An 18,773-nucleotide genomic window follows, 5' to 3' on the forward strand; every position below is an offset into this window, starting at 1 on the left:
TCTAAACGGCTTTGCTCAATAGACGACACGTAACTAGCCATGGTATTCATGAAAGAGTACCAAACCTTGCTCAGCTGTTCTCTGCTTGATGGCAAGCAAGCAGTTGCCAAATTGGTGGCGTATCTCCAACAGGAGTTTTCAATGGAGCGTACTCTAGTGTTGAAATCTGTCGAGCACCAGGTACACAAGTTCATCTTCACGACCAAGCTTTCACATTTGTTCAAGTTCTGGACGAACATTTCGTCGGCCTCCCTCGTCTTGGTCATCGTGTATTGGATACTGTTGAAGAGAACCCGCGTGCTCTTCAACATGTGGATGACTTTCTGCGTGACCGTCTGGTCTAGTTTGTCATACGGGTTGATGTTGTTCATCAGATTGTTCAGACACTGGGTGTAGTCTGCCGTGAACTGGCTGTCCTGATTGTCCAGCATGATGTTCTTGTAGATAATAGGGAACAAGTTGATGAAGAAGCTGCCCAGGTTTCGGCTCAGAGCTTCCAGTTGGCTGGTACCCATGGCGAGGGTGTCTTTGGTTCGAGTTTGATTGAGCGATATAGAGTCGGTAATGTTGGCATAGAATTGCTCAATGAGGGGTTTGGACTTGGCAGCTATAGGTTTGTAGGCCTCGGCGAAAACTCGGAAGGTTTTGTTTCGGGAGTCAAGCACGAATTGGGTGATGTCAGCTGAAACAGAAGACGAAAACGATAAAGTTAGAATCTTCAATATAAATATGAAGAAGACGAAGAAGGTAAGTTAAAATCTTCAATATAAATATGAAGAAGAAGAAAAAGATATAGTTAGAATCTTCAACATGTATATGAACTTTCATTTGAATATGACTCATAACTCATAACACAAATAATGAAAAAGATATAGTTAGAATCTTCAACATGTATATGAACTTTCATTTGAATATGACTCATAACTCATAACACAAATAATCAATTCATGCTGGCGTTATTCATATTACGGATGACTCTCAAAAAACTTCAAACAAGTAAAATACGTCTGATTACATAGTGCATGTTAGTCCTACCTACTGATTACATAGTGCATGTTACAATTAAATTATTCCACCTTAGTTTTAATGGTATAATGATAAAATAACCATTCCACATATGGTAGAGACTGTAGAGAGTACCATAGGCATTGTCCCTTCATCAATCTTCAATTCCTCAATGTACGTACGTATATTTGTTATCACTGTTATCAAATTATTTCATTTTATTATTTAGATATAAAAAATCTAATTAAAATTTGGATGCATATAATTTATACCTACCTACTGATTACATAGTGCATGTTACAATAAAATTATTCCACCTTAGTTTTAATGGTATAATGATAAAATAACCATTCCATATATGGTAGAGACTGTAGAGAGTACCATAGGCATTGTCCCTTCATCAATCTTCAATTCCTCAATGTATATTTGTTATCACTGTTATCAAATTATTTCATTTTATTATTTAGATATAAAAAATCTAATTAAAATTTGGATGCATAATTTATGTAACTAAATATCGAATAAAACTTTCAAGAATGATGATAGTAGTACTAATAATTCTAATTTATGTAACTAAATATCGAATAAAACTTTCAAGAATGATGATAGTAGTAATAATAATTCCCACATTCTAACACTCACTGGATTCCTGGAACGCCATTACCAATCTGCTTAGTTTTTCGCTGCACTCCTAATCGCTTCCTGACACATTTGGCACGTATTGCAAAATGTTGCAGCAGCAATAAGCAATATGTATTGTGTACAATGGGAGTAACAAGAAACAATCAACAACACTTCAAAATGAGTTGCCTCCGAGCCAACACAGAAAATGTCCTGCAAGCTGGATATAAAACATGAAATGCAAAAATAGCATGCAAATAAATCCAGAAACAAGTTCATACATATTTCATACATACACATATACACAATATTGTACATATATTGGGAAAACAGAAAATGTCCTGCAAGCTGGATATAAAACATGAAACGCAAAAATAGCATGCAAATAAATCCAGAAACAAGTTCATACATATTTCATACATACACATATACACAATATTGTACATATATTGGGAATAACATTATTAATCTGTTTGGAAATGTATTCATACCGGCCAAATGCTGCTCTGACCTTTTCTATAGAACTGTTAGTCAACATTGTTACTCCAACCTGGATATACTGTTATAATATAGCTGTAAATATGTAGATAACATGTATAATACGTAAATATTTATCAACATGTTTATCAGAATTATCAGTAACCTACCTTTTAAATAATATGAAAAAAGCCAAAAATCTGGGTACAAATCTACAAATACAAGTCACCAATGGCATAAACAAATGAAGGACATAACCAGATAACCACAACTGTGCATTCAATCACTCAAACTCTGTGATTATACAGAGACTTTGCTTAATTTTTTATGGAAATTCCTCTGTGTTTATACAGGATGATTCCTAAGTCGTGTGACAAACTTTACGCTTTAGGGGCGCGTTGTGAAAATTTTACTCTAGAGAAGTATAGACCCATGTTTGAAAAGGAAATGTTTCTCTCCCTTCTTGGAGAAATTCGACTTTCATAATATTTCTCATCATCGTCTTTTTCTTCACCTTTTCCCGCGTACCTACAGACGGGGTCGGCGTTTTTTGTGAGCCTCTCAATCAGCATTTCCGGACATGGGACACATGTGTTCATGAAGTAAAATATTCTTCTATCTATCGGAGTGCAATAGTCCTACATACTGGACTCCGCACACAGGAATTTCTTCAGAAAAAACCCCCATTTCAATGTAATGTAATCTGTCCAGAAACACGCCCTTGAAGTTGAAGTGAGTCGCGAGACTTTTGAAACACTCGGTATGATCAACAACAATTTGTGACAAAGAAAACTCTTTTAGGTACTCATCAATGAGTATGCATTGATTCTTTTGTTTCTAGCATGCGCAAAAGGCAAAAGGCTCAAAACGGAATCTGGACGGAAAATGATAATGATCCTGTTTTGCAGATTAAATTCTTTTGCACGCGTCAGTCCTATCAAATCTACCACCGTTTTATATTTCGCGTGTGGTCTCTTACTGCCAGGGCCATCTGAAGCTTAGAAGACTTTTTGCCTCGCCAAACTGTTAGTGAAGTAATTTTTACTTTCCTTATCTTGTAGGAAGGAAATTAATATAATCGGGTCAAATTTTTCAAATTTTTAGTCTTATGAAGTCGCACGTCATCTTTATGTATGTGATTAACCGTACGAAAAACGATGTAAGCACAGGTTACGGCTGATTCTCCAATGGAAGCACTTATTATCCTGCTACCAGATTGAGTGCACATCTGATCCAAATCATTCAAGATTCTCCAAAAGTGTGTCCCGTTTAGATTTTTATAGCCGCTCGTTATCCCTTCCATAAAAACATTGCACTAGGGAGTTTGATCGCAAAATCATCAATTATAATATTAATATAATAAATAAATAAATAATAATATCAAATATTATATTTAAATAATATAATAGTAGGTACATTTATTTAAATAAATAAATATACTTTTACAATTCCATTATTATAAGAAATAAAATAAAATACAAAACTATTATCTTTATGAATTTTCATCTATTAAAGAATTAAAGTGAAAAAATATATAAATAAAATAATAATAAACTATTGGAAATTTAACCAAATACAACCGCAGCATATTTATTTTGGTTCAGCAATTAAGAAATACTAGGATTGTACAATCTAAAACGTAGTAAACCAAAATGAAACTAGAGTGCCGAATAAATTCCCAGTGTGGCTAATCTAATCCCGGTTTTCTTTTTCGTTACTTATCCTATGGGAAGGAAAGTGATGTGATCCACTGAAATTTTCGACGTCTCAAAGTTTCGAGAGGTATCTAAGTGATCATATCATTGGGGGGGGGTAGTTGAGTATTTGTTCATGATTCATGACTTTTGGGGCAAAGCATGATATGTTGGTTGGTTTGTTTGTAATTGGAAGCGATGTGTTTAATCATTACTCTTTATCACACAGGCAAGAAAAGTGCTACCTTGACCAGACATGTGTTAAAAAAAAAAACTTATGAACGGCCTTCTCATTATAATAATATAATATAAACGTCGTATATTTACGGGCGAACCCATTGTAAAACATCAAAATATTTACATACAGCAGAAAAAATACATAAACAATACAAGATTAAGAACAATAATTAACGCTAAACATAAGTATGGTAAACAGGTCAAAATAATAAATATCACAGTTAAATCACATTTCATTTGCAGCGCGCATCATTCTATGGGGGCATAAAATTGATAACTTGTATCACACTTTTCAATATAAAATGATTTGCAATGTCTAACATGCCGACTGCAATCTAAAGTAAGAAGCTCAATTAGTTTAGAACAGTCCACCTCACCCCTGACGAGTTTGTCAAAGAATCGAATGTCGTGGTGTTCCCGCCTAACAGAGAGAGGGACGACAGCAGCATCCTGTCCAAACCTAAAACGATGGTACCACAGGAACCTCTTCTGGACTCTTTCAAGTGCATGAGCCTGAACTTCATAGTGTGGAGACCATACGATAGAGCCATACTCGAGAAGGGAACGAACAAGTGCCTTGAAGAGTGTACAGAAAGCCTCAGAAGAAAGTCCCTTAGAGTTCCTAAAAACATAACCAAGGACACGATGACAACTCAAGGATACTTTGTCAACATGAGAAGAGAACGAAAGAGTTTTATCAAGATAGATACCAAGGTCCTTAATTTGATTCACTAAGGGCAATGTTTCCGAATCAATCCGGTAATTGAAGACAGGAGGAGATCGAGAACGACAGAATTCCATAACAGCACACTTGTGAACAGACAGCTGTAATCCGTTGGTAGACAACCACTCACAGAACCTCTCCAGATCGGCCTGTAAAAGAGCACAATCCTGAACGGAAGAAATAGATTTGTAGATCCTTACATCATCAGCAAACAACAAGATACACGAATTTTGAATAAGTTGTGGTAAGTCATTGAAGAAAAGGCTGGAGAGCAAAGGTGCAAAGGCCCACTTGTGACTACCCTGACCAACCCACCCGAACAATCTGTGACCTGCCACTGAGGTAATCAGAGAGCCAAGTGAGGAATGACTCGATAATCCCGTAAGATCTCAGCTTAGCTATTAAGAAGCCAACATTAACCCTATCAAATGCCTTCGCAACATCGGCATAAATAGAGTGAACGGCGTTGGCAGATTTAAAAGATTGAAGAATATCATGTTGATAACATAAGAGATTTGTCGCAATTGATCTACGAGACACAAACCCGTGCTGCTCATCCGAGATGAAACTTCTAAATGCAAAAGCGAGCTTCTCAGCAATGAGTTTATCCAGGAGCTTAGGAACAAAAGACTGAATGCAAACTCCACGATAATTGGAAATATTACAACGATCACCGGACTTGAAGATGGGAATAACGAAACTTTTCTTCCACTCGACTGGAAAGATTCCCGAAGACAAAGATTTGTTAAAGAGGAAAGATAATGGATTTGATAGGACCGAGGAACAACGTTGAAGAATAAAAGATGGTATCCTGTCAGGACCAGAAGAGAATTTACATTTAAGAGAAGATAAACCACGGGAAACATCATCCTCAGAGAACCTGCATGTATTGAAGTCAATCCGATCGCTATAAGAATACTAGGGAATAGGTTGGTCGGAATCCCTATAAACATCAGAAAAGTATTGGCCAAAAAGATCTGCCGTTTCCTGCAAAGAAGAACAGGTAATATCATTGAAGAACATACTTTTGGGAAATCCACTCACCTTCCTAGATTCCTCAGAAAACTTCCAGAAATACCGGGGATTAGACTTCAAATGCTGATTGGTTCGCTCCAAATAAGCCTTGTAACACTGATCACTAAAGAATTTACATTGAGCACGAAGTGTGGAAAAATTCCTGTAGTCAGAATCAAGACCAGTACGCTTAAACTGAGCATGGGCCTTCTTCTTTTCAAAAGTTAAACGTTTAAGATCATACGAGAACCAACGAGGGAAGTTGCTAGGACGAATAAGTTTTTCAGGAGTAAACAAAGAAATACCTGTTAACAAGATCTCATTGAAAGCAGCAACATTCTCATTGATATCAACGTGAGAGAAAACAGAAGACCAATTGACACGTCCCAAGAATAACTTTAATTCTTGTAAATTACACTTTGAGTAATCGTAGATTACAATGTCATCAGAAACAAATTCAACAGAATTATTCAAAGGAATGTCAAAGCAAAACGCATTATGATGAAAATTGTTTTGCAGAAGATTGTCAATAGCAACATGAGTTACAATGTCAGGAATATCTGTAAACAACAAATCTAGAAAATTACCATGGTTATTGGGCAAAGAATTGACCTGGGTAAGACCAAGACCATTAAAAGACTCGCACACACGAAAGGCGGGTGCATCACTTGAAGAACACTCCACCACCATACCAACCTCATCAAGTGTACTCCACACTGCGGTTGTCAGGTTATAATCACCTAAAAGAACCAAGTGAGCCAAAGGAAACCTGAGTCGAAGTTCCTCAACAACCTGACAATGTTCCAGGTAGACATGTACTGATGATGAAGGAGGAGTGTATGTACAACCAAGGAGGAACATTTCGCTATTGCATTCAACTAGAACAAAAACATGGTCAAAAGCTAAGGTAGGTGCACTAATTGAAACAAGTCTGGATTTCAGGTGACTTCTAGTTAAAAATGGTGCTACTTTTAGCACTCTCCGACTTACAGTTGAGGAGTTGCGGGTTCGATACTCCCCTGTGTCAACAAATTTCCCTTTTATTTGTGAATCATTAACAAGTAAGCATGTGAATAGTTCATCCCATGTGATTTTTTACGCCGAATCGAATGGTGAAACTTTTAGATCTGTCCAACTTACAGTTGAGGAGTTGCGGTTCCTCAACAACCTGACAATGTTCCAGGTAGACATGTACTGATGATGAAGGAGGAGTGTATGTACAACCAAGGAGGAACATTTCGCTATTGCATTCAACTAGAACAAAAACATGGTCAAAAGATAAGGTAGGTGCACTAATTGAAACAAGTCTGGATTTCAGGTGACTTCTAGTTAAAATCATAACCCCGCCCCCTCTTGTTTTGTCAGCTATTACCAAGTTTCGGTCACATCGGTAAACGTCAAAATCACAGAATTTTACCTCCCCGATGGAAAAATTATCCGTAAGCCAGGATTCTGTCAAAAAGATAATATCATACGTACAAAGTTCAACATCGCGTTTTAATTTGTCAAGTCTGCTCCGAACACCACCTACATTGTGAAAATAGCAAGTCAAGGATTTTTCGAGTACGTACAAAGTTCAACATCGCGTTTTAATTTGTCAAGTCTGCTCCGAACACCACCTACATTGTGAAAATAGCAAGTCAAGGATTTTTTTGAAGAATCCTGTTCCTCGTGTTTTTTAGAGAGATGACAGGAGCAGGGGACTTCACACTCTTCGGTGAAGCAGTAGTTGCAACACTACTCCCATTTTTAGTCCGTCCTTCCTTTATTATTACAATAGTAATAAAAAGGTATAAGGGACGGACTATTGTATTAGGCTTAGCCTTGGCACCAACACTTGAAGCACCAGAAACTGCCACAGAGCTAGAGGCAACCGGAACAGTAGCAGTAGCAGACTTCCCTCTCACAGCTTTGGACTGAGAGCCCTTAGCAGCCACGGGCCGAACATTACCCCGAGATGAACAAGCCATCTGATTTTTATCGGGACTATCAGAATTGAAATAGTCAGTCACGTGAGACTTCAAAAGCTTTCCAGAAAACAGCTTGACAAGAGCTCCCTCTGGCCATACTTCTTCACTGGAGATCAGCACCTTCTCAGCCTCACGGACGATACTGTGAAAGGATGTGTAAGAGTCGTACTTGGTCTTCAGCTTCGAACACTTGACGGAAGACAGCTCAGGCGCACCAGACCACAAACCCTCCCCCAACTCTTTGGCTGAAATGTCAGGATTAATCCTTGTCGGTGTGTTTATGTAACGGGCTAGGATGAGCTCGGACGACATGAGATAGCTGTCCCGGCGGCAATTTTTAAAATTCATTTTATATTTATTTTTGTTTGCTTTGTAATTTGCTTGTTTTTATAGCTAATATAAATGGAAAGTATAATATAAACGTGCAAACTAAAGATAAAAAGTAAAAAAATGAATTCAGATTGTACAAGTTGCGGAAAAAAAAAAAAATCAAAAATTCGAATTTCCCGCCAACTTTACACGCAAAAAGGCCGACGATGGCCTATCTCAGCCCTGGGGGAACCATGTACTGGTAAGTAATTGTGGTAAGAACAAGAGGCGATTTATTTTTTTCATCCTGACCAATTTGTCACATAAATTGATCACGACTTTACCTCAATAATTAAGTTCCTATACCGGGAATTTTTTAGTAGGTATAGTATACCCTATGTCCTATGGCCTATACCTACCTATTCGACGACACAATCATTTATATCTATTCAGTGAGCTAAGATCTGAGGTAGCATCCACGAAGTGGGGGGAGTCCGATCAACTATTTTGCCTGGACTGGGGAGCTCCTCGATGGAGGGCTCTTCAGACTGTGTTTAGCCGGCACCAAGACAACCAATCAAGGTAAGCTCTTGAGATATTATTTCCTCTTTTACCGAAGGGTCTTGGATTGGGTTTGCGTATATTAATTAAATAACAGTTTGTTCTTTGTGTCATAATAACCCTATGGCCTATACCTACCTTTATGCCCAATGTATACCCTATACCCTATGGCCTATACCTACCTTAATGCCCAATGTATACCCTGTGGCCTATACCTACCTTTATACCCAATGTATACCCTATGGCCTATACCTACCTTTATGCCCAATGTATACCCTATGGCCTATACCTACCTTTATACCCAATGTATACCCTATGGCCTATACCTACCTTTATGCCCAATGTATACCCTATGGCCTATACCTACCTTTATGCCTAATATACAGGGTGTCCCGCGAACGACTGTACAACGCTTGAGGGTTGATGCAGGACCTAAAGGGCTACCAGAAAAAGCTATCTGGACAGATCCGATTTTCAACAGGGGCGGAGTTATGAAGGATTTTCTGTTTTTCAACATTTTTCATACCTTGCCCCCTTAAAAAGCCTTTATCTCTTGAACCAATAAAGATAATAAAAAAATGATTGCACCATTGAAAAGAACACAAAATTTACTAAAAGAAAAGATTCCCTGTTTTGGTAAAACCCTCCCTCAAACACAACCAAAAGCTTGAGAAAAAGATTTTTTTGTATCTCTTTAAAAACTACCATTTTTTCAATTCGATTTTTCTTCAAGTTTCCACTGAAACCCATTGAATTTCTCCTAATAGAAAAGTACCCCTTTTTGTCCTCTTTAATCCCATTATCTTGAATTTTCTGAGAAATCATTATTTACGGAGATATTAACGATACAAATGGAGAATCCGTCAACTTCCTACGTTACTATGATTCCCTGTCCACCTGTTTCTTTCTATCGCCGCGCCGAATTTTCCTCCAAAAACAACTCGAACAACAAAACAAACAACAATAGCACACCAACAACAAAACAAAAACAGCACACCAACAACAAAACAACAACAACGACACCAACAACATTGTCAGGTTGTTGAGGAACTTCGACTCAGGTTTCCTTTGGCTCACTTGGTTCTTTTAGGTGATTATAACCTGACAACCGCAGTGTGGAGTACACTTGATGAGGTTGGTATGGTGGTGGAGTGTTCTTCAAGTGATGCACCCGCCTTTCGTGTGTGCGAGTCTTTTAATGGTCTTGGTCTTACCCAGGTCAATTCTTTGCCCAATAACCATGGTAATTTTCTAGATTTGTTGTTTACAGATATTCCTGACATTGTAACTCATGTTGCTATTGACAATCTTCTGCAAAACAATTTTCATCATAATGCGTTTTGCTTTGACATTCCTTTGAATAATTCTGTTGAATTTGTTTCTGATGACATTGTAATCTACGATTACTCAAAGTGTAATTTACAAGAATTAAAGTTATTCTTGGGACGTGTCAATTGGTCTTCTGTTTTCTCTCACGTTGATATCAATGAGAATGTTGCTGCTTTCAATGAGATCTTGTTAACAGGTATTTCTTTGTTTACTCCTGAAAAACTTATTCGTCCTAGCAACTTCCCTCGTTGGTTCTCGTACGATCTTAAACGTTTAACTTTTGAAAAGAAGAAGGCCCATGCTCAGTTTAAGCGTACTGGTCTTGATTCTGACTACAGAAATTTTTCCACACTTCGTGCTCAATGTAAATTCTTTAGTGGTCAGTGTTACAAGGCTTATTTGGAGCGAACCAATCAGCATTTGAAGTCTAATCCCCGGTATTTCTGGAAGTTCTCTGAGGAATCTAGGAAGGTGAGTAGATTTCCCAAAAGTATGTTCTTCAATGATATTACCTGTTCTTCTTTGCAGGAAACGGCAGATCTTTTTGGCCAATACTTTTCCGATGTTTATAGGGATTCCCGAGTATTCTTATAGCGATCGGATTGACTTCAATACATGCAGGTTCTCTGAGGATGATGTTTCCCGTGGTTTATCTTCTCTTAAATGTAAATTCTCTTCTGGTCCTGACAGGATACCATCTTATATTCTTCAACGTTGTTCCTCGGTCCTATCAAATTCATTATCTCCCTGATAATATTTTTAAAAGTAATTGTGAAAACACAAGTTCGTATTACTGTTATGTTTTGCTTTCGAGTCCGTGCTTCCTGTTGCCTTCAAACTTGAGCATATGCTTACATACCTATACAATTATACACTTGAGAGCAATAAATTCGGGGCAAAAATATTCCTGAAGTTTTTGATTTTTAATTCTTCCCGAAGACATGTTAAACTCTTAAGAGGTATCAAAAGAAAGGTAATTTTGTTGACTTTTAGAAACTGTCTTTAGTTTAATTCTTCCCGAAGACATGTTAAACTCTTAAGAGGTATCAAAAGAAAGGTAATTTTGTTGACTTTTAGAAACTGTCTTTAGTTTTGAAAATTCAAGTAGTTAAAAAAAGAAAATTAAAAATGCAAGACAAGTTCAAAACAAAGGAAAACATCGAAGTTCAAACTCAATGAAATCGGTTAATCAGTGCCTGATTCTGAACTTTTTTCACACAAGAGGTGGCATTTAGTACCTCATGTTCCATTCTCAAACTTGTATGACAGCCTACATTCGGTTCCTCATGAACAGGATGAGGTTCTACCCCCTTTCTTGGGGGATGGTCTCCCACTCGTCTGGGAGCCCATGTTTCAGCCATATTTGGTTCCTGGGAGGTGGGTTTCGAGCTCGGACTTACTTTTTGGTTCGTCCCAAACATGTTCACTTGGTTTGAGGTCGGGACTATTTGTTGGTAAGCCTAAAGTTCAAATATCAGCCTTCTGTAGTTATTCCCTGACTGCGCGGTCTGCGTAAATCTGACATTAAAATGCATAAATAGAAAATTCCACCCCCTAAACGTGCATGGGGTATACCATATGCTTCAACCATCTCGTCAATATGCATCTCTGCCGTTAGTTTGCTTCCCTGTCCTCCCAAGTTGCTAAAAAACAGGTCCATTTTCGCTTCCATAGATATTCCACCCCAGAACATTCAGGATTCTCAACCAAATCTGAAGGGATAAAAGCCGAAACTGCCTGTACTTCAATGACAGATGTGAAAGAGTATACAGAAGGTCCGGAAGACGTTAGATTCCCTTCTGCGTACAAGAAAGTATCCGTTTGGTGGAGAATCCTGAATGTTCTGGGGTGGAATATTTATGGAAGCAAAAACGGACCTGGTTTTTAGCAACTTGGGGGGACAGTTTTATGTTATACCCCTTGCACGTTTAGTGGGTGGAATTTGCATGTTTATGGATTTTAATGTCAGATTTACGCATTAAGCTAAAAGCCTTTTCCTGGCCCCACTCAAACTGAGGAAGGTTTATGTGAAGAGGCGGGTAGTCTGTAGCCGAACTGCAGTCCACATGATCAGTAATCGTAACAGAATGTTCGAAATCGATCCATTTCCACTCGATCAAAAGACAATTTTGAAACACACAAACGAAAGTGATTTCCTTAACTCATAGCAAGAAAGAGGGAGGCAAGCCAACGGCAGAAAGACACATTGACAAGATGGTTGAAGCATATGTTAACACTTTGGTCGCCCAAGCAATAATTATGAAATTTATCCACAGGCCCATGTGATCCTATCGATGTCAGGAGTATATGCCTGACGGAACACTTTGGTCGCCCAAGCAATAATTATGAAATTTATCCACAGGCCCATGTGATCCTATCGATGTCAGGAGTATATGCCTGACGGGGCCCCTCGGGATAATCGTGTCAGGCATATAAGCCTGACGAGGCCCCTCGAGATAATTGTGTCAGGCATAACGCCCGACGGGGCCCCTCGGGATAATCGTGTAAGGCATATACGCCTGACGGGGCCCTTCGGGATAATTGTGTAAGGCTTATATGCGTCACACAAAAAAATACTTTATAATTACATTGAAAACAAAAAAATAAAAACGAGGAGCTAATTTTATACGATGTGAAATGAACTAGTAGCTTTTAGCTTAATGCGTAAATCTGACATTAAAATCCATAAACATGCAAATTCCACCCACTAAACGTGCAAGGGGTATAACATAAAACACTTTGGACGCCCCGTACGGCGTATATGCCTGACAGTGTCATTTCAGCACAGGCCCCGTCAGGCTTATTTAGCCTGACGCAAGGTCAGTACATTTATGGTTCCCCATGAAATTCAACCAGTAAATTTATGGTTCCCCATGAAATTCAACGAAGATTTCAAAATTAAATAAAAAATAGGTGTTCTCATTTGAATTTCTCGAGAAATGACGACTTTTATCCAAATAGCGCCACTTCCGAGGTTTGAACCTGGATTTAGATAATACCATCGAAATGGCATGGGCCCTCTAACATCTTCAGGAAAAAAAAAACAACTTTCAAAGCCATTCAAAATTCACAAGTTACGAGGGGTTCACTAGGACTTCTGAGCCAGGCTGTATATCGATCAATCTCTGTATTGGTTTTTACATTACTGTTGAATTCTTGGGCGTGTGTGGAACATTTTCCGCTTTAGATCGTTGAAAAATATGTAACGGTAAAGAAGTTATCGTCAAAATAAGAACAAGCATAGTTTCCAATGTAAAATAAGCAGCTGAGTCGGAGATAGAAGCTTGTTGATCCGGAGCTGAAGGATTAGACTCTGAACTAGCAGTAGGTGAGTCAGGGATTGAAGCATGAGGGTCTTTAGCTAAAGTAACCACAGCAGGTGAGTTGGGGATTGAAGTATGTGGATCCGGAACTGAAGGATTAGACTCTGAACTAGCAGCAGGTGAGTCAGGGATTGAAGCATGAGGGTCTTTAGCTAAAGTAACCACAGCAGGTGAGTTGGGGATTGAGGTATGTGGATCCAGAACTGAAGAAACAGATAATTTTGCACTTGATTTGGATTTCTTTGATTTAGGGCCACCAAAAGTCTCGTAAAGTCTGTAATGGATTTAGAAGAAGATACAACACAATATGAGAAATCTCTAAATCAGCTAACCAGACTGAAATGAGAAATCAAAGATCCACAGTCCGCATGTCGCACCTTCGCAAAAGTTGTGAGTTGTGACGTAATATATTAGAAGAACCTTTAAAGGTATGTAGTTGTTGGGACGTCAACATACTGCTAAATATTGATTCCAGGAACACAGCCGGTCTAAAATATAAGTTTATCTTCAAAAACTTCTGTGTCGGCTGTCAAAAATTTAAGAGCAGCATCTCCAAAGGTCGATAAAGTTTCCCTCTTGGAAGTGATTTTGAAAATGTTCCAAACCCAATCCGGATTTCGGGTCACCCTGTACCTGGTTCTCCTGATCTCCTGTTACAATATTGTACAAGTAGGTATAAGTTGTGTTGTGAAGAGATTGTTACACTTGTCACTTGACAATATTAAAAACTCTGACGAGACACTTTGGTGACGTCACCAAAAAAACTTGTTATGTCATTGTACCCAAATGATTTTGGTCATTCGGATCTCACGAAGTGAAGAGTTGTCAATAAGATTGTTATTGTGACTTTGTCTACAATGTCTGGATTATCTGAAGTTTGACTAGTCTGAGACTATTGAGAGAACTTACACTCGGTCTACAATATGAACTGTTTACGTCTGAGCATACCTATGCGGAGACTCTTTGGCATATTATGTTCAACATAATTATGAAATTTTCTCAGTGTGATCTTTATCTAGAATATTGTAGGATTGATCAAGCCTATGGCGAGGAGTAGGAGTCCTTTTTCTGAATAGACAAGCCTACAGTTAATTCAAGTCTCCTGAATCTTGAAGACGACCTTTAATTCATTGATGTCAATTGGGATTAAATGATTAGTTATTTGAAGTCTTCACAAAATACCATGAAGATACAATTTTTGACCAATTTAATGAAAAGCCAATACTAGTTGTAATGGTTCCTCCTCTATTTCAGGGTCCTCAAAACATTGTCACTCCTCAATCACGAAGGAAACAACATCTCCCACACTCCAGACCCTCTGCAATCATACTTATAAACATGTGGTACATCAGAAAAAATACATAAACAATACAAGATTTAGAACAATAATTAACGCTAAACATAATATGGTTATCAGATCAAAATAATAAATATCACAGTTAAATCACATTTCATTTGCAGCGCGCATCATTCTATTGAGGGGGGCATATAATTGATAATTTGAATCACACCACACTTTTCAATATAAAATGTTTTGCAATGTCTAACATGACGACTGCAATCTAACTAAAGTAAGAAGCTCAATTAGTTTAGAACAGTCCACCTCACCCCTGACGAATTTGTCAATGCATCGAATGTCGTGGTGTTCCCGCCTAACAGAGAGAGGGACGACAGAAGTATCCTGTCCAAACCTAAAACGGTGGTACCACAGGAACCTCTTCTGGACTCGTTCAAGTGCATGAGCCTGAACATTATAGTGTGGAGACCATACGATAGAGCCATACTCGAGAAGGGAACGAACAAGTGCCTTGAATAGTGAACAGAAAGCCTCAGAAGAAAGTCCCTTGGAGTTCCTAAAAACATAACCAAGGACAAGATGACAACTCAAGGATATTTTGTCAACATGAAAAGAGAACGAAAGAGTTTTATCAAGATAGATCCAAGGTCCTAAATTTGATTCACTAAGGGCAATGTTTCCGAATCAATCCGGTAATTGAAGACAGGAGGAGATCGAGAACGACAGAATTCCATAACAGCACATTTCTTTATCAAGGGAAAATTCAGGCTGGTATACTCCCTGTTTAAGGTCCCTTAGCCAGACCACTCTTCTCTCATTCAACTATGTACCTACGCAATATGTTATCAATTTCTCCTCTCTACAATACTCTACATACCCTTCTCACAATACCTGCTTCCTGAATGTTCACCGATTTTCTATTCTTGTGAAGATGAGGAACTGAGGATCACACTTAAGATCTCACTTAGCTACCATAGCACGCGCCCTAACCAATTTCTCACTTGAAATCTATTGAGTGCATCACGTACGGCGTATTATCCCTCTATTATTTCGATATCTCGTTCCCTGCGGAAAGCTATTCGGTCCTGATCCCGAGTATTACACCACTAGACGAGGTTAACGAATAGGTGGGTATGTAAAACTTCCGGAAGCTGTACACTTAATATATTTTAGGAGGGGATCTTCAATCAAAAGTGAGAGGAAGAGAACAGAGCGTAAAAGATGTATGAATTGAAACTTGTGAGACCAAGACCACTGTCAAACTGTCTTGAACAGTCAAGTCAATCAGACCCTGATGACACAGCCAGAAGTGATAATCTGATAATTTATGGACTAGAGAAATGCAAATATTTGAGGAACCTCTTCTGGACTCGTTCAAGTGCATGAGCCTGAACATTATAGTGTGGAGACCATACGATAGAGCCATACTCGAGAAGGGAACGAACAAGTGCCTTGAATAGTGAACAGAAAGCCTCAGAAGAAAGTCCCTTGGAGTTCCTAAAAACATAACCAAGGACAAGATGACAACTGTCAATCAGACCCTGATGACACAGCCAGAAGTGATAATCTGATAATTTATGGACTAGAGAAATGCAAATATTTGAAAGATTGAAAGTAGATTCTTGTTGTTATACTATTAAGGTATGTCCACACATGGCCGACGCCGTCGACTGAAACCGTACCTCGACAACATTCACCTCGTCGATCGAAAAAAATGATCGATCAACGGCGCCGACTATGTGTGGACACACCTTTGGGATGAGACTTTCAATAAAATTGTCTTCTTACCTTTTTGTCGATATTGCTTGTGTCTTGCATGCTGAACATTATCACATCGCTGATCTTGTTGTGGAGGGCAAACAGGAATCCAGCTATATCCACGTCTAAACGGCTTTGCTCAATAGACGACACGTAACTAGCCATGGTATTCATGAAAGAGTACCAAACCTTGCTCAGCTGTTCTCTGCTTGATGGCAAGCAAGCAGTTGCCAAATTGGTGGCGTATCTCCAACAGGAGTTTTCAATGGAGCGTACTCTAGTGTTGAAATCTGTCGAGCACCAGGTACACAAGTTCATCTTCACGACCAAGCTTTCACATTTGTTCAAGTTCTGGACGAACATTTCGTCGGCCTCCCTCGTCTTGGTCATCGTGTATTGGATACTGTTGAAGAGAACCCGCGTGCTCTTCAACATGTGGATGACTTTCTGCGTGACCGTCTGGTCTAGTTTGTCATACGGGTTGATGTTGTTCATCAGATTGTTCAGACACTGGGTGTAGTCTGCCGTGAACTGGCTGTCCTGATTGTCCAGCATGATGTTCTTGTAGATAATAGGGAACAAGTTGATGAAGAAGCTGCCCAGGTTTCGGCTCAGAGCTTCCAGTTGGCTGGTACCCATGGCGAGGGTGTCTTTGGTTCGAGTTTGATTGAGCGATATAGAGTCGGTAATGTTGGCATAGAATTGCTCAATGAGGGGTTTGGACTTGGCAGCTATAGGTTTGTAGGCCTCGGCGAAAACTCGGAAGGTTTTGTTTCGGGAGTCAAGCACGAATTGGGTGATGTCAGCTGAAACAGAAGACGAAAACGATAAAGTTAGAATCTTCAATATAAATATGAAGAAGAAGAAGAAAAAGATATAGTTAGAATCTTCAACATGTATATGAACTTTCATTTGAATATGACTCATAACTCATAACACAAATCTAGCAACATGAGTTACAATGTCAGGAATATCTGTAAACAACAAATCTAGAAAATTACCATGGTTATTGGCAAAGAATTGACCTGGGTAAGACCAAGACCATTAAAAGACTCGCACACACGAAAGGCGGGTGCATCAATTGAAGAACACTCCACCACCATACCATCCTCATCAAGTGTACTCCACACTGCGGTTGTCAGGTTATAATCACCTAAAAGAACCAAGTGAACCAAAGGAAACCTGAGTCGAAGTTCCTCAACAACCTGACAATGTTCCAGGTAGACATGTACTGATGATGAAGGAGGTGTGTATGTACAGGTCCTTTTATAATGTTCTTTCTGCTGGCATAGAGATATCAACTCCTCGGAAACGTGTTTACTCCAGTTCATTTCCTCGGTGGTTCTCAGGAGAACTTAGACGTTTGACCTTGGAAAAGAAGAAAGCGCACGTAACGTTTAAACATTCTCTAGGTATAGGCCATAGGCTATACATTGGGCATAAAGGTAGGTATAGGCCATAGGGTATACATTGGGCATAAAGGTAGGTATAGGCCATAGGGTATACATTGGGCATAAAGGTAGGTATAGGCCATAGGGTATACATTGGGCATAAAGGTAGGTATAGGCCATAGGGTATATATTAGGCATAAAGGTAGGTATAGGCCATAGGGTATACATTGGGCATAAAGGTAGGTATAGACAATAGGGTATACATTGGGCATAAAGGTAGGTATAGGCCATAGGGTATACCGTATACATTGGGCATAAAGGTAGGTATAGGCCATAGGGTATACATTGGGCATAAAGGTAGGTATAGGCCACAGGGTATACATTAGGCATACAAGTAGGTATAGGCCATAGGGTATACATTAGGCATAAAGGTAGGTATAGGCCATAGGGTATACATTGGGCATAAAGGTAGGTACAGGCCATAGGGTATACATTAGGCATAAAGGTAGGTATAGGCCATAGGGTATACATTGGGCATAAAGGTAGGTACAGGCCATAGGGTATACATTGGGCATAAAGGTAGGTATAGGTCATAGGGTATACAGGGTGTCCCGCGAACGACTGTACAACGCTTGAGGGTTGATGCAGGACCTAAAGGGCTACCAGAAAAAGCTATCTGGACAGATCCAATTTTCAACGGGGGCGGAGTTATGAAGGATTTTCTGTTTTTCAACATTTTTCATACCTTGTTCCCTTAAAACGCCTTTATCTCTTGAACCAATAAAGATAATAAAAAACTGATTGCACCATTGAAAAGAACACAAAATTTACTAAAAGAAAAGATTCCCTGTTTTGGTAAAACCCTCCCTCAAACACAACCAGAGGCTTGAGAAAAAGATTTTTTTGTATCTCTTTAAAAACTACCATTTTTTCAATTCGATTTTTCTTCAAGTTTCCACTGAAACCCATTGAATTTCTCCTGCGATATTTCCCTGTCCCTGAAAGATTTCTATTCTATTATTCCCATTATGAAAGAAAGACTGAAGGATCAGCCTGTGGTTAC

At 38.9% G+C, this 18,773-nt stretch overlaps 2 protein-coding genes across 2 annotated transcripts; both read right to left on the reverse strand.

Moving 5' to 3' along the window:
- Positions 1-464: 464 nt before the first annotated feature.
- Positions 465-17,650, reverse strand: LOC113471106. The gene is made up of 3 exons (XM_026829991.1): positions 17,425-17,650; positions 16,350-17,125; positions 465-682 (listed from the first exon to the last, which is right to left on the reverse strand). The coding sequence occupies exons 1-3, from the start codon at positions 17,648-17,650 to the stop codon at positions 608-610; spliced, it is 1,077 nt and encodes a 358-aa protein (XP_026685792.1). The 3' UTR covers positions 465-607.
- LOC113471105 lies at positions 4,562-7,306 on the reverse strand. The gene is made up of 2 exons (XM_026829990.1): positions 6,941-7,306; positions 4,562-6,564 (listed from the first exon to the last, which is right to left on the reverse strand). The coding sequence occupies exons 1-2, from the start codon at positions 7,109-7,111 to the stop codon at positions 5,677-5,679; spliced, it is 1,059 nt and encodes a 352-aa protein (XP_026685791.1). The 5' UTR covers positions 7,112-7,306; the 3' UTR covers positions 4,562-5,676.
- Positions 17,651-18,773: the final 1,123 nt, after the last annotated feature.

Source organism: Diaphorina citri, unplaced genomic scaffold, assembly GCF_000475195.1.
Source record: "Diaphorina citri unplaced genomic scaffold, Diaci psyllid genome assembly version 1.1 scaffold2074, whole genome shotgun sequence".
In the NCBI taxonomy this organism is placed as follows: Eukaryota; Metazoa; Arthropoda; class Insecta; order Hemiptera; family Psyllidae; genus Diaphorina; species Diaphorina citri.

Bases quoted from the DNA above. Each gene is read 5' to 3' on its own strand.
- LOC113471105 (XM_026829990.1), bottom strand. From the start codon at position 7,111: ATGATTTTAACTAGAAGTCACCTGAAATCCAGACTTGTTTCAATTAGT. The intron at 6,565-6,940 runs GTTGTTGAGGAA...GAACATTGTCAG, and splicing joins TCTACCTGGAACATTGTCAG to GTTGTTGAGGAACTTCGACT.
- LOC113471106 (XM_026829991.1), bottom strand. From the start codon at position 17,650: ATGAACTGGAGTAAACACGTTTCCGAGGAGTTGATATCTCTATGCCAG. The intron at 17,126-17,424 runs GTATGGTGGTGG...CTTCTGTTTCAG, and splicing joins GAGTACACTTGATGAGGATG to CTGACATCACCCAATTCGTG. The intron at 683-16,349 runs GTAAGAAGACAA...CTTCTGTTTCAG, and splicing joins CAAGCAATATCGACAAAAAG to CTGACATCACCCAATTCGTG.